The 16,862-nt window shown below is 34.7% G+C and overlaps 2 protein-coding genes across 2 annotated transcripts; both read right to left on the bottom strand.

Annotated features, from left to right (window-relative positions):
* Nucleotides 1-931: 931 nt before the first annotated feature.
* Nucleotides 932-2,914, bottom strand: LOC134824480 (exodeoxyribonuclease-like). Its single transcript, XM_063836385.1, is given in 3 exon segments — nucleotides 932-1,953; nucleotides 1,956-2,268; nucleotides 2,903-2,914. Coding segments are annotated over 3 exon segments (1,131 nt in total). The 3' UTR covers nucleotides 932-1,147.
* Nucleotides 2,915-4,572: 1,658 nt separating this feature from the next.
* On the bottom strand, nucleotides 4,573-8,199 carry LOC134824027 (glucose-fructose oxidoreductase domain-containing protein 1-like). The gene is made up of 9 exons (XM_063835675.1): nucleotides 8,096-8,199; nucleotides 7,819-7,905; nucleotides 7,481-7,640; nucleotides 7,101-7,258; nucleotides 6,746-6,886; nucleotides 6,406-6,564; nucleotides 5,766-5,878; nucleotides 5,159-5,323; nucleotides 4,573-4,966 (listed from the first exon to the last, which is right to left on the bottom strand). Exons 1-9 carry the CDS (start codon nucleotides 8,183-8,185, stop codon nucleotides 4,768-4,770), a joined length of 1,272 nt encoding a protein of 423 aa, XP_063691745.1. The 5' UTR covers nucleotides 8,186-8,199; the 3' UTR covers nucleotides 4,573-4,767.
* Nucleotides 8,200-16,862: the final 8,663 nt, after the last annotated feature.

The following is a 16,862-nucleotide window of genomic DNA, read 5'->3' on the forward strand; positions in this document are numbered from 1 at the left end:
AACAATATCATAAGATTTGAATTTATTATATTAATATAACTTAAACTAAAGTGAAACATAAATATTTTGACAAAAAATATTTTGTTTACAATCATTATTAAACGATTCAAAAGTCAAATTACAATGGTAATGTCTGACCAGATATAAAAAATTAAATTTACCCAAAAGTCATAAAGTATATATACAATGAACCCCGTAAATCTTAAGAGTGAGATTCAAAATACTTAATAATTTAAATGAACTTATCTGAAAGTGTTCCGAGTCATAGATTATAATTTGGCAATATTGTTAATGTTAGGAATTTGTTTGGAGGACGCTTTAGGGAATCTTCGTTCATGAGCTTTGGTAAGGAACCTTACCAAAGGTTCCTTACGGCTTACCAAATTAGAGATTTCAGAAGAGAAAACATTCAGAATTAAATATCACAAACGTAAGTTAGAAAGTAAGTTAGAAAGATATTTAAAGTAAGTTAGAAATATATTTAAAAAATACTTACTGTTTCAAATCCGCCCTGTTTATTTTCCTCCTCAGTCGGGGTCGAGAGAAAGCCCCGGAGGAAGGACATAGCCCTAATTAAGTTGTTAATTAGTTAATTTATTAAGTTATTAATTAATTAAATAAGTTATCAATTAGTTAAATAATGTGGTATTTGATTACTTAATTGAATTTAAAGTTAAATAGTTTATGAATTTAATTAAATAATAACATTTTACAGAATTAGTTATGACGGAACACGTCTTGATTTAGTCTTATCTTGGCAATAATTCATCCTTGCACAATTATAGCAGAATTGTTCAAGACTGCCGTGAATGTGGAAAATTTGGGTAAAATTCCATTCTTTTATTTTTATTCTTCAAGTGCAAAGCAGTGAAACAACACACATACCATTGTATAAAATGAAAATTAAATTATAAAATTGAATTACGATTAAAAAGTATATTATTTGAAATAAGTTACATCATATTGTTGATAAAAACAATGCTGATAAAAACAATAAATTAATTTGATACTATTGTTAAATAGAATAACAGGGTCCAGGGCATACAATAAGCAAAAATATATCTGCCTATTTGTTAACCAATAACTAAACTACAAACACAACATTTCATAGTTTTGATAAAATGCGAAGAACTACAGCTTCATTACTTCAAGCTTCAACACCATTAGTATTCTGAATACCACCATTTCCAACAACTTCCATGTCTTTGTCGTTACCATCAACACCCTCCACTTTGGGTTCCAAATTTTCAACATTTTCAATATCCTCACTCAACTTGACACGTTCTTCGTCTGCTCCATTCTTCTCCTCTTTATCTTGATTAGACCCGTCCTCCAACTTAGCAACTCCTTTAGTAGTATCATCTTTAACCTCATTATTAACCTCATCCTTCACCTCACTATTAACCTCATTATTAACCTCATCTTTAACCTCATCCTTCACCTCACTAGTAACCTCATCTTTACCCTCACAACCTAGATCAGCACATAACAACATGATAGGACAATGATCACTACCCAGCACTAACTCCCTTATCTCACTTGCTGCTATTCTACCCATAAACCTTGTTGAAACCAAGAAATAATCTATTCTCCAACCCACATTTCTCTTCCGTGAATTGGACATATAGGTCCAGAAGGAGTAGGCCCCAATTTTATCAGGGTAGAAATGTCGGAATGTGTCGATAAACCCACCGTCAAGCAGCGTGGTGAAGTCACCCCGTTCCTCTGGGGTGAAACCAGAGTTTTTAGTGTTAGTTTTAGGGTTAGCCAGATCAATTTCAGTGTGTGCTACGTTGAGATCACCAGCAACAACAACTGGCTTTTTAGCATCCAAATCCTGGCAATAAGCCAAGAAGTCCACATTCCATTTCCTCCTGTAAGGTAGTCTGACTGTTTTCTGCCCGGAGTTAGGCACGTACACATTCACAAGGTAAAAGTTCGCGTACTCGCTGTAATGACTCGACCCTCATTATCATGTTCAGGAATGTCAATACCGTATGTAACGGAAACTGGTTTCACTTTAGAAAGGACAGCAGTGCTGGAGTACCCTTTCTTAGCCGCTGAGTTATAAAACCTGTGGTATCCCTGGAATTTAGCAGCCTCAGGGAAATCAGCCTCAAAACATTTAGTCTCCTGAAAACACACAATATCAGCATCCTCAAACTTCAGGTAGTCTAGCTTATGCTTTTTAACCACCGCTCTAATACCATTAACATTCCACGATACAATCTTCAAATTCCAGGGTAGAACCCTCTTTAGTGGTGCACACTGGTTTAAAGTCTATTTTACCCTCCAGTTCAGATGGCAGTTTCATGTGATCTAGGGAGCCAGGTGCTGAGGAGTTTTAGTTTCTATGGATGCGCTTGGTTTGGTGCTATTTGGCGCTGTTGCTGCTTTTTGGTTGCATGATGAAGTGCTGGTGGAGTATGAGGTCAGTCTAGGTACTATCGTTGGTTAAAGTGCAGGCATTAGTTAATAAACTGGACATACCACTAATTAAGTTATTTATTATTTATTGATATAGCAATTGAATAGTTTAATTGAATTTAAAGGTAATTTGCTGTGACGGAACACATCTTGATTTAGTTTTATCTAATATTAGTTAATAAACTGCAATGGGCTCAGATAGGTTATCTGATATAATCAGGTTTTATTGTGGTGGGTGTTTATTAAAGTTTTAAATGTTAAATAAAGCTGATGTTCAATTTTCAGTGATTAACTGTTGGATTAAAATGATAATTCAACAATCGAATTTTAATTCACGGGAATAAAAGACAGCATTCTAAAAACAAATAAATAGCATACGTCATTACATTTAAATGAAATAGCATCCAAACTATCATATAGCATTCAAAACTGTATAATATGAAACCTAAATAAGGATAAACACGTACATTCTTACATGTACAAACATGTGATAACACGCAACATAATATGGTAATCAAATATTAGATATAAAATATAATAATATTATCTTAGTGTAACACCTTAACATTTCTTTTCAATTACAAAAAACTCCGTAGCATAAATAATTCACCGATATTCAATGATAAAATAGAAATCGTATAACAGTTATTTCTTTAGTATGAACAATTAATTTATTGAAATGTTAACCAACAAAAAACCATATTTTAAGAAAGCCAGGTTGTCCAAATCTTGTTAATCGTAAATATCGGCTCTATTAAAGATTTAGAAAGAGGAGAGTAACGATTTCCATATAGTTCTCATCAAAATATTGATTACGGCCAAAGCTATGGCCGTTTAATGATATTTTGATGATTTTCAATCACAAAAATGTCCCGAAATTACACATTTCTAGATCTTAATTTCAATATCTAGAATTCTCTTTAATGTACCTGGGAATGGTCTGAAACACAACAAACGATGAGAAGACAAAATTTGTTTGTCACAATTTGCAGAGAGGATCGAAAACGCAGAAATTATCTACCTCTTCGTAACTGTGACAGGAAGGAAGTTTTACACCATTCTTAATACATCAATTATAGTCAATTAATTAATTAATAAGTTAATAGATTAACACAACCAAATAGATAAAGACAACCAAGCTCTCTCAATAATGATAAAATGAGAAAACATATTTCATATACAGAGTAATTTTTTCATATGAGATATCAAAACTTATGAAATACATTGTACACGTGCAAAGTTTAATAACTTGAAATTAGTGGAAAATAAAACGATATAAACATGGAAAATGTTCGTATGACAAGGATAAAAGCTATAAAATGTAAAAATTCTTCACCAATCAAAACCAGATAATAATTGAGTTGGGCATTTGTGGGAATTTGTGGGCATTTGTGTGCATGTGGCGTTATTTTTCTTTCAGGAACTAGGAATTTGAAGGCTGTAGAAACTTAATGGTTTGTGAGTTTAACAAGCCTTTATAATGTACACAGTTATGATAAAATGTGTAGATTATAATAATTATTATAATGTACATTATTTACATAGTTTCATAAAGAAACACAAAAAAAAACATCATATTAGTGCTCGTTTATGACTAGAACTGAACATTTTCCTCTGAAAATGTACCCCCCCCCCCCCCCCCCCAGGGACAAAAGGATTTCGCGGCATGTACGAAATCGCGAAATTTCCCATTCTCCGCGACAAATTTTATGTGTAGTTTAATGTATAGCCTGTTAAATTTCGCGGTACCGCGAAATTTGGCCAAAATAATCGCGAAATCCTTTTGTCCCTGCCCCCCCCCCCCCCCCCCCCCCCACAAATTCTCAACTATATTAACCAATCACATATAACATAAGGTGACAATAAAATTCTTTAGCTATGAATAAAAATTGCTAGAACAAGTGGTTCGCCGAGGATGCGACTGAACAACTCATTTGACTTCTATTCAGGATATATTATTGCTTATCAATTATAATATGATATGTTAGTATATTAACTGTAAGAATTTATTCTATATATATGTATAATTCATAACACTATTTAAATAACCAGCGCTTTTTATAATTTAATCTCTTAATAACAATTAACAAAATACCTTGTAAACCGCTATATTATCTCATAATTTAATTATTTAATTATCTCATATTTAATATATAATACTCCTGTTAGCGATTATTATTAAGAGCTCTCAAATGATCCCTCACCACTTAGTAACTAATTGATAAATCATGTAATTAATTAGCTAATTGATAAACCGATTAAATACTCTATTAATTAAATAATCAATTAATCGATCAATCAACCAACTAACTAACCAATTAATTAACTAATTAATAATCCTCAAGGTGAAATAGCCTGACTAGCACTATTCCCCTTACTCATACTGGTCCCTCGCTTAGTTTTAGACTCAGTAACTTTGGTTTCTTTAGGCTCTATGGGTACCCAGCCTCTCTCCCTCTGCTCACTTGACTGCCGTATCTTCTCTAGTACCTTCACCAGATGTTGCAGGAATTTAAGTCTCGTCTTCGGTTGTCGCTGTCTGGGTGTGTATGGTTAAGATTAGGGGAATTTTAGGAAATGAAGAATTTTTTAAAGCGGTGGTTGAGATTGCAAAACTTCATTATTTTCTATAAAAGATTTGCGAAAGAGGCAGAAACTGTGGACAACATAATCTTTGGGATAAAAAGAAAATGTGAACGATCCTGCAATCACCACTTAACACACAACTCACTCATCATAAGGGAACTGCAGTTTCTTAATATCCAGCGCATCAATAAAGTACTTCATTCCTAGTATATAGGGAGTAGGCTGGCCAGGCGCCAGATCTTCACACGTGAACTTTGGAGGTTCTTCCTCCTCTATTAGAGTCTCTTTAGTGGGTTCCTCGTCATCTTGTCTAGGTGATTAGGTAATTAAGTGATTAGGTGATTAGTTAGTGCTATTTTGTTGGTAAATTTGTTTGTTATTTTTGAGTTGAAACTCAGTGCTGTGAACTGTAACGTGATAATTAATATAATATACATTGTGTTTCAACTGTTTTACTGTCACAACTGTAAACATTACAAAATATAGTCACACTATGTTTACTAAAGGGTTTTGTATTGTTCTCTGTGATATTATAACGTTACATTGTAGAGACGTTCATAAACATGAAAAATGAGAATTTGTATTACAATATGTGCAACAAAAATAAACGTATAGTACAGGTAGTACTGATAACAAACTCACACGAAACAAGGTTTTTAAATCAGATATTTTAGAGGTTTTAATAAAATGTAACCTACTACAATTAATTAATTATCATTAACTATTAATTAACTAATTAACTGTTAACTCACTGGAAGGGGATGATCTTCAGCTGGCAGTTATCCAGTACAATACAGGCTCGCTCAGTAAGTACAGTTACTTCCTGTCTAAATACTGTGTTGGGGTACAGCATGCTGATATGTACCTGGAATTTTAAATAAAGAGTTAAATAAATAAATGTATTGAATAAAGAGATAAATAAACAAATCTATTAGATAAAGAGATAAATAAACAAATCTATTAAATAAAGAGATAAATAAACAAATCTATTAAATAAAGAGATAAATAAACAAATCTATTAGATAAAGAGATAAATAAACAAATCTATTAAATAAAGAGATAAATAAACAAATCTATTAAATAAAGAGATAAATAAACAAATCTATTAGATAAAGAGATAAATAAACAAATCTATTAAATAAAGAGATAAATAAACAAATCTATTAAATAAAGAGATCAATAAACAAATTTATTAAATAAAGAGATATGTAAATAAAATCTATCGAATAATTTAGATATAAATAATATCTATTGAAACTGTCATATTTGAAGTAAGTGACCTTTGCCATTTTTACTGAGTTTGATTCCGGAAGAACCAGCATAACTACGAAATGACAATATTAGAGAAAACACTGTAAACTGTACACTGTACATTGTACACACTTCACTTACCCAAGCTACAACCGAATCATCAGCAATGTACGGATTATTCTTGTGAGCCTTGAACCGTAACTGGAAGTTGCACACGTCGTCACCGGTAATTGACCTGAACCCGTTTATATACTCGTTTTGTCGAACAAAGTTCTTTAGTGTTCCCTGAACTGAGTCCACCTGATTGAGAAGATGTGTCAGTGGGGGGAGGGGAGAACAATCGAGAAAGAATATTGTTTGATACAAAATTATGCTGTTATTGTATCGATTGATCTTTTATTGTATTGCCTTATATCTTATTTTTTATCGATGTATTTTATTGTAGTTTAAAACATCACGTGTTAACTTCCCAAATCCCAACCTTAGTATCGTTGAGTAGGTAAGTAAGAAGATCAATGATGTGACACCCAAACATGTTGAGCGCGCCTCCGCACCGGTTCTTATCATACTTCCAGTTGTACTTCTTGGAACATAGCTCTGTCTGGTTACACTGTATTCTCACCTGTCAAAACGTGTTACTACAAATTATTAGATTCTTAATTATATTACTGTTAAGTAAGACCTCATAATTTTATCTACTGCCATGCCATGGGAAGGGGGTGTAGAATACCCCCCCCCCCCCCCCCCCCATGGGAAGTCTCACGCAAACCTGCTTGGTTTTCACAACTTCCCATGAAGAGCGGTTCTATAAAGCTACATAGTGGATCTGAACATACCTCTAGACTCTTTACAGCCCCATACTTCTTGTCCATGATAATATTCCTGAGTTGCCTAACTGCTGGAAGATTCCTCAGCTGATAAGGACACGCGCACAACCATATTGCAAACTTAGAGGCAGATGCCAGGAGAGCCTCTCCCTCTTCTACTGTTGTCACTGAAATAGTTAGTATTTGTCTGGAGTTAATTGCTTTAATTTACAATTAATTAAATAGCAATACAAATAATAGCATCATAATATATCAACATCCCATAAATAAAATACAATCAATAAACTAACCAGTACTGTTAAAATCACTGCAGTGCAGCTAGATATTAAAGTTTAAAATTAATCAATTAAGAATAAATTAATTAATAATAAATGAGATAATCAACAAACCTCCCGGAGCCTCAACGACAATGTTATTGCTGTACTCTAAGATTTGGCGCGCGATGTTAGCCAGGTGATACGGCGGAGTAGCCACCCACACTATCGTGTTCTCTGCGTCATATGATTTGTCCTTGTTCTTTTGGTTCTCTGTTAAGTATTGAAACAGCTCCTGCCGATACGATAGATATTTTAAATTGCAAATTTTAAATTTTAGATAATAAATAACAAATTTGCAATCGATAGAAATTGATTAAAAATATCATCAACTTGATATGAGGAGGATTTTCAATTCTAGATGCGGAAAAACAGGGGAAAGAGTTGTAAATGTAAAGTATTTAAGAACAAACGTCAATATCAGTGGTAGAATAAGGTATTTGTAGCTTATCGCATATCCTGGCCAACTCCTCTTCGTCATAACTCCACATACCAATCACCTGGAAATAAAATAAATAATTAACTAAATATAATCAATTAATTAATTAATTAAGACTAACTACAGGCCAAAAAGCACCTACTCGTGATACAAATCATACTAGCAGACATCTCGTTACTTCAAATACTCTTTTCAACAGTTTGAAGTTTACTTAATATACAGTATTAAATATAATTCCGTTAAGAATTTACCTTGTAACCCTGCTCTGAGAGAAGCTCGGCAACAATAGAGCCCCAACCTGTACCGTAGATGTAAACATAGGGTTTCTTCATGTCTTTCATGCCATTGCTTTATAATTACTGACAATAATTAATACATTAATTGTATAAAGAATAGGCCAATTATTATATATTAAATGTTTTAAAGATATTAAATGTTTTAAAGATATTAAAGTTTTAAAGATATCAAATGTTATAAAGATATAAAATGTTTTAAAGATTGTTTTTCGAGATTGGAAAAGTTAATTTTTGATTTTCCTTGCAATAACACCAAAAACTTGTACCCACACCTTTAAGCTGGACTGTTAAGTACTAGTGTTACAGTGTAACAGTGTAACAGTGTAACAGTGTAACAGTGTAACAGTGTAACAGTGTAACAATGTAACAGTGCCATGTTATCAACTTGTCTCACTTCAAGACAGTTGCCAGGCGTTAGTCTACGTTACTTGTCGATATCCTCTGGTAGCCTGTAGATCTGGATACTGGTGACACGTGGTTCTGGGTGTTATTGGCCGATACTGGCAGCTGACTGGTCAATTGCAGTCACGTGTAAGGGCAGAAATGGAGCACCAGTTTCCTGATCTATTGTTCCTCGAAACCTTTGGCAATAACACTTTTAAGTTAAGTAAAATGACAGTCAGTTCATTTTCCACACCCACTTCTTACTTTAAGTGATGATGGTAAACACCAGGCTAACGAAAAGTCACACATTTCAAGAAAGTTACCAAGCATTAGTTCCTTGCTGATACCATATTTTGGTGATCTATTGTTCTTTGCGACCTTTGGGTAGAAAAATGATCAGGAGATTTCCATGCTATGAACAGAGGCAGTTTACTTCTACCCGGGAGTGATATGAGAGGGAGCTAGTAACGTGAAACAGTTGTTGTAAGCATTAGCTTTCGTCGAAAGAGATAAACAAGTCAGCAGTGATGTTTTGCAGCAGCAGTCGCCCCAAGTGCCTCGAGAAGTCGAGATACGTCTTTTTCGTGTGAATATGATTTAAATAGTAACGTATAACTTCTTCCACGTTGGTGCTTACTTAAATGTGCTCTTTCATAAAATACTTGTACTAAGTACAGGCAACATATACTTACCTTCGTTTGTGTCTTGTGGTTTGTGAAAATATAAAGAGTTGCATTGACTCTCATTTCATCTGGTACATATTATGATATATATTATTTATTTGTCGTTTAGTTCTTGATGCTTTAAAACAGCTGATGTTTGTTGTTGTTTTTTTTCTTGCCAGCTTCCATGGGTACAGTTAACAGTAGTCGGAACGTCGTACATCTTCAATTATTTGCTCAGATGTTCTGGTATTAATTATTAGCTATAATTAATTAATAAACTACTGAGCTTAATTAATTAATCAATTATTAGCTCAGTAAAGAATGGTAAAAGATGTTATGATTATCTGGTTGTTTCTTCTCAGTTCTTTTCCGCCTTCGCAATGCTATTGTAAGTACGAGAATACCACAAAATAATTATTAAGTAATGTGTACAACGTTAATTAAGTTTCTAGCAGAATGACACAATCATGCCTCATAAAAATAAAGCTGGCAAATAATTTTCAACTATTGTTATATCCCAAATCATGAACTGAATCTTAAATTATCAGTTTTCTTTGCTCATAATTTACATTTTCACGAATTCTTAACACTATTAATTAACTGACATAAATAATTACAGATCAGGAACACGGGCAGGACGTTAAATTCACGTTACACTGCAGCTATAACTCCTACATTTTAATAACTTCTGTGAGATACTATTCCCCCGAGTGGGGTTATGGCTGTGGTGATGATCCAAACGCGCTGTCTACCACCGCTAACCACTGCAACAGCAGGCTCGACTGCTCAATTAACACAACCCCTAACCACTTTTACAGTGACCCTTGTTGGGGCCGCGATAAAAAGCTAGAGGTAAAATCCTTTTTTAAATTGTACTATAAAATTGAATCGTGCAGTTTTCGCTGTACTCCATACTAATTTCGTGAAATTTTGTGGGATGTGTGAACGCTTAGGGGCATCTAAAATCAAAATATCATTACCAAATATTGTATGTAACTCCATAACCCCTCAGTTACACTATGAGTGTGAGACCTGCGGAGGAGGCCACTACTTCTCATCTGGGTCAGGTTGTTATGCGTGTGGACGAGACTCTTACAGTCCAGGAGGGGTGCAGACCAACTGTGTGGCTTGTCCTGCTGGGAAAACTGTTAATCCTGGGCAGGGATCTTCCTTGAGTGATTGCACATGGAGTGAGTAGCTCATTAACAGTTTACATGTTTTTGTCGAGGGGATTCCTGGTTAAAAGCAGTCCATTTTGTCCACTTTTCGCAGTATTTGATACTTCTTTTACCATTTTTTAAGATAAGGACCGTTTCATGAGGATTAAACAATTCTATCGTCCTCCTATTTCACAGGTCCCTGCGGTGGTGGTCAATATCTAAACCAACATTCTGGGTGTCAGATATGTGGGGAGGCGACTTACAGTAGTGGAGGAACAGTAACCTCCTGTGTGATGTGTCCTGTAGGGAAGTATGTAGCAGCAGGACAAGGAACCAGGAACACAGACTGCAGTAAGTGTAAAACATGTCTATTAGACAGATGCTGATGGCATGGTCTACTACTAGTATTATAGTATAATTATAATAATGAAATTATTTTCACACCATCCCTAATTCTCCTCGCGATAACGACGCTTAGAATTAGAAATAGCAGAATTAGCAGTTAGCAAACAGTGCAACTTTCTTAAGCTTTAATTTTTGTATCTCAAGGTATCAAATCTCAGCAGGGTGGTTTAAAAATAAGCGAATAGGTCGCCTTGTTTTCTCTCAATGTACAATTTATCAATTTTCACATGGGTGGGACAAGGTTAAAAGGTAAATTATAGTTAATCAATTTACTTTCAGAATCATGTGCTGAAGGGACATATCGGGACAGCTCTATGACGATGTGTGATGTATGCAACTTAGGGGAGACACCGAACACTGAAAAAGTTGTCTGTGGTAGGAAATCTGAGCAGCTAATACTATTCTTATGTTGATAATGGCCACTATTTCTAAATGATAGTTCTAATTCTGTAATGTCTCAGGACCTGAGACGTTACAGAATTAACACGTGTTAACACTTAACAAGAGCATAAAGCTGAGTCAGACTCAGGTTTATGCTCTTGTCCTCATCCATCTGTCTGATTGCTGTGGTATTTTTAGCTAAGACTGGAGAGTAGAGATACTGAACCTATAATAAAGTCGTCCATTACTACTATTTGTATTACAGTAGAGCCAAGTAAAATAACTAATGGTTTAAAATATAATTTTCACAGCAAGGATAATATTTACTGACATAAAACCAACGTTATTCCCTGCTACTTTTTTCTTCTGATGCCTCTGTGTAACAGTGTAACAGATTAACTCTATAGAAGGGAAAAGTGCACTATATACATCTTTTTAACCCCACGAAATGTCTCTAATCTAAAAATATGCATTATTTCACATGAGTGGGACTAGGTTAAGGCGTATCAAAGTTAATCACTTTATTTTCAGAATCATGTGCAGAAGGGACGTATCGGGACAGCTCTATGACGATGTGTGATGTATGCAACTTAGGGGAGACACCGAACACTGAAAAAGTTGTCTGTGGTAAGAAATCTTTGTAGCCAATACTACTATTATTTTTATAATGGCCATTATTTCTAAATTGTAGCTAATTTTTATTAACACGAGAGCTCGTAGAACATCAAGTGGAAATAGTTTTATTAACTATTAATCACAACAAATAAAAGGATGGAACAATATCTAGAGCAAATTCAGATAAAGAGTAACATAGTTAATTTAGTCTATTAATAACTATTTAATAGCTGTAGATAGTAAATCCCACCCTGAACCCCTCTTATATTTAGAACCATGCAAAGAAGGGACATATCGAGACAGCTCAATGACGTTATGTGCTACATGTAATGAAGGAAAAGAAGCCAACTCTGACCAGATTGCTTGTGGTAAGATAAGTTACCCTATATTTGTAGCTAATACTGTACTGCTATTTTGAAAATAACCTTAAAGCTTAAATTTCTAACTAGTAGTTCGCTGTGAAATGACATACTTCAGAGCCCTGCGAAGAAGGGAAGTATCGTGACAGTTCTATGACATGGTGTGAAGAATGTGAACTGGGATACCAAACCAACACCAGTCAGACCGGTTGTGGTAAGATATAATCTTATATAATATATCTTAAAGAGATATAATAATATCTCCTAATACTGCAATACACTGTTGAACACTGTCCAATCACTAGTCCAATGATTAGATCATCATACTTATAAAAAGAGTTTAAACTACATCCCTTTTTTTTCAGAGCAATGTGAAGAGTGGACATATCGGGACAGAACTATGAAGAGTTGTGGTGGATGTGACGTAGGAAAAACGCCCAATACTGGAAGATTTGCCTGTGGTAAGAAATTTGTTAAACCGTTTTAACAAATGAATTTCGAATCTAGGATGATCAGAGAAAAACATCCTTGGTAAATGGTAGGTACGGGTATATGCCTCACAGAATGGCCAAAAAAGGAAGGTCTCTCAAAATCACAAAACACACTTTATTCCAGTTTTTATCTCATAAGAAGCTAAGTTGACACTCATATTTTTCTTCCCGGGGGTTCATTTAATCTCATAACCATTTTTTCTTTGAGAAAAATTGGCCGGAAAATCTTCCTCTAAAAAACCATGCCTCACAGAATGGCCAAATCTGAATTTCTATAATTTTTTGATGGAGATACTTTTTAAATTTCTATCACCACACGTTGTTAGAAAACCTATTAAGGAATGGGGTAATAACCTAAAACTCACGAAAAAACTGAGCTGTGAAAAATTATTTCACAAAAAAGAAAAAATGCCTCACAAAATGGCAAAAAAAATAAAAACGAGAAAATTTGTTTTTTCTAAAACCTTTGGCTCTTGTTTCAGGCATGCTGCTGGTATTAATATGCCTTGTTAACACCCCCATATAGGTGAAATTTCTTAGAACTGAATAAAAAGGGCATTAGTTCCTACACCAAAAATGGCCATTTTGTGTGGCATTGTTCATATTCCCTGATTTCATGATTTATAACCTTCATTCGGCTGTAAAAACACTCCATCTGGGGTGTTATTGTATGATAAATAGCTTGTGAATACTTTAGACTTATTGTTTCATTGAATAAAAGGAGTTTTAAATTTTGGCCATTTTGTGAGGCATATTTTGGCCATTTTGTGAGGCGTTTAGCCATTTTAGCATTTTTTTCTTCCTATATTGAACAATGTTCGTTTTGTTTGATGAATACTATTCTTTAAACATCTTCTGTCATACTGGTGCCAGAAGTTCTCACCAAAATGTAAACTTAGTTCAAAAATTTGAAAACAAATTTTCAGTGCTCAAAATTTCTACATAAACAGTCATATTTATGCCAGAAAATGTGGTCCTAGTTAATGATTTTACCACAGGAAGTGTTGCCAGAAGACTTTTGTTTCATATGGTATCCACAAAACCTACCAGTCTTATATAAAAAATTAGTTACAAAAACATTTACAAATTTGGCCATTCTGTGAGGCTAGCCATTCTGTGAGGCATTTACCCGTAAGTCGGAAGCTTAAATAAAATTTAAAATCAAAGCTTATCCTTATTTCTAGATCTTTGTTTTCAGAGCCATGTGAAGAAGGGACGTATCGGGACGGTTCTATGATAAGTTGTGTTGAATGCGAAGTAGCAGAAGAACCCAATACTGATAAAACTGCTTGTGGTAAGTTCCAATACTGGCAAAACTGCTCGTGAGAAGATCCAGAGTATACAAAATTTATAAAATATTACAGTTATTTGTGTATGTATTTTAAAATGTTACAATTTATCTACAATTAACAAAAATCAAACTGTTTTTCTCATTTGTAGGATTTTGAGAGCCATTCAAAATTTAAACACGAATAACACCTTGTACCTGCGTCCTGCAAAACAATTCCTCCTTTTAATTCTGATGAGTAGTATACTAACAAAACACCAATTTCAGTTTCATGCAAGGCAGGGACTTTTAAGGACGGTTCGCTGACTGTATGTCAGCAGTGTCGCACAAACAGTTACAGTGCAGAGAGAGCAGGGCTATGCAACACGTGTCCTAAAGGGTCTCATGCTTCTCAAGATCACACTAGATGTGGTAATTAGCCTCAATATGATTATTTATACATTACAGGCCTCCTCATACGAAAAATATTGGAAAAAGAAACTATGAAAATTGGATTGATAATATTGATTTAAGACTGCTTTCTAATTATACTTTCACAAGTTGTAAAAAACCATTCAGTTTCCTGCGAGAGTCTACCATCAAGCTGGAAGGAGTTAATAACAGAGACACAGTTCCCCCTCCCACCTGGAGATGAAGTATCCCTGAAGTGCAGTCCTGGACACACTCTGACTGGAGACAACACTGTGACGTGTGTAGAGGGAACAGACTACTCCTTCACGAACACTCCCTCTTGTGAACTAGGTTAGTAGTTGGAGACTTAAGGTCATGCCCATGTAATTTGTATTATATGACCCGATTTACACACGCAGCAACTTGTTAAAACCAGGCCTCTTACAGGCACATACAGAATTAAAACCAAGCTCTTTAACGAAAACAAATACATCCTCCAATGAACCCTACTTATTTCCCTTGACATAGGATAAATAACTTCCTACCATGACAGACATGTGCCAGTCCCTTCCCGACACTGCAAACCTAGAGACGATAACAGATTTCCCGGTGCAGTACGATGTTGTGATGACAGTAAACTGTGAGACTGGATACTTTCTATCAGGAGCTGATACCATCACCTGTATTAAAGATAGGATATACAAGTCGCACCAGGATCCTGTTTGTATTGCAAGTCAGTAGTTTAGACTTTAGAGAAAGTATGTTTCATCTCAATTTAAAGCAGAGTTTAACATCACTCTCAAAACAGTTCAAACACTGACTATATTCCAAGTATTTTAATTTACCTCGAAGCATATCCCAGTATTGTAAAAAAAGTTAACCAACAATCAGAGACCTGCACAAAGCTGCCCCTGGAGATAGTACCCCTACAAACAGAAGCACAGTTCCCAGTAAGCTACAGCACCATAATACCAGTGCAGTGCTCAGAGGAGGGGAAACTGAGGGGGGACCTGGTGATCACATGTGAGCAGGATACTAAGTTCCTCTACCAGAACAAACCTCGTTGTAATGATCTGGGTATGTGTACTTGTTACAAATTTATCAATAAATTGTCTCTGATCATTTTTTATTACTTGTATCACTTTTTCTTTTTTTAACAGATGCATCTTGCCTAAATACCTAAATACCTTTTATGTTCAGGAACTTGTTCGGAGTTGCCATTAGATAGTTACCTCTACACAGGATCCCAGTTCCTTGTAATCACAGGGACAACAGTGGATGTGAATTGTGTAGCTGGGTATTCTTTGACAGGAGACAGAACCATCACTTGTATCCAGGATGCAGACTATAAGTCAGCTGGCAATTTTCCTATCTGTTCCATTGGTTTGTGGACATTTTTGTACTTACAAATTTTAATATACAAAACTCAATCTATCAGTATGTTATGCTGTTTATAATAATAAAACATCCACAATTTTAATGATAATTTATTTAAAAGAGACGCTGGAAAAGGGCCCTTTAATAGTCCTTCAAGTTGTGTGAAGATTTACAATAAATATCCTACTACTCTTAAGCTTTTTCCCTAATAGAACATGTACATAACGTTTAAACATATCATATTAAAATCATTTTTATTTGCAGACAAATGCACTGGATTGCCAGATGATATCTTCAACATAAAGACAAACACCCCACTACCAGTTGACTACGGAAAAGTAGTGGAGCTGGACTGTATCCAAGGATATAGTCTGTCAGGGAGCATTCTTATTACCTGTATTAAGGATAAGAGCTGGAAGTATGAAGATGCTCCTCATTGTACTTTAGGTGAAAAAAGCGAGCTTTATATTTAATGATTAATAATGATCAATAAATAACAGTTAATAGCTCGTACAATAAATTATAACATAATCTGCATTACAGAAATGAATTTTGTAGATATCAAACTGACTAACAGTGCATCGTCTCCCCAGACACGTGTACGGAACTCCCAGCAGCCCTTTCAGACATGACTACAACCAGCAATTTCCCCGTGATAGTAGGAACAGTGGTGGAAGTGGCCTGTAAACCAGGTCACACTCTAGCCGGGAACAATACCATTACATGTGAAAAGGGAGTGCTCTTTACTGTAGAGCAACGTCCTACTTGCACAATAGGTTTGTTTATTAGTGATTGGAGATCATATTGTTGGGCATGATCAAGGTTAAAAATAAAAGCAATAGGTATATCATTCAACATTTTAAAGGATTCGATGTCTTTAAGGCTTTTATAATTAAATAGGCCATTCAAACAATATATAGTAGTAGTAGTAAATCTTTCAAAGTACGAAATATCTCTTTAAAAGAGCATCCTAGGCACCTTATAGATATCAAAACCCATAAAAAAGAAAACAAAAACATCAACCATCTTCTAACTTCTTCCACTGCACTCCTCCCTATCTAAAGCTAAAAATCTAAGGTCTTCGAAATCAGTCAAATTCTTAAGTCTAATATCAAGATTTCTACTAGTCAAGTCTTTTCTAATAACATCTAATAAGTTTAAACATGGTCTACCCCGTCTCCCTTCCATGAAAATATCAGAATTTATA

The sequence above is a fragment of the Bolinopsis microptera genome, chromosome 12, assembly GCF_026151205.1.
Source record: "Bolinopsis microptera isolate Bmic1 chromosome 12, MBARI_Bmic_1.0, whole genome shotgun sequence".
Classification (NCBI taxonomy): Eukaryota; Metazoa; Ctenophora; class Tentaculata; order Lobata; family Bolinopsidae; genus Bolinopsis; species Bolinopsis microptera.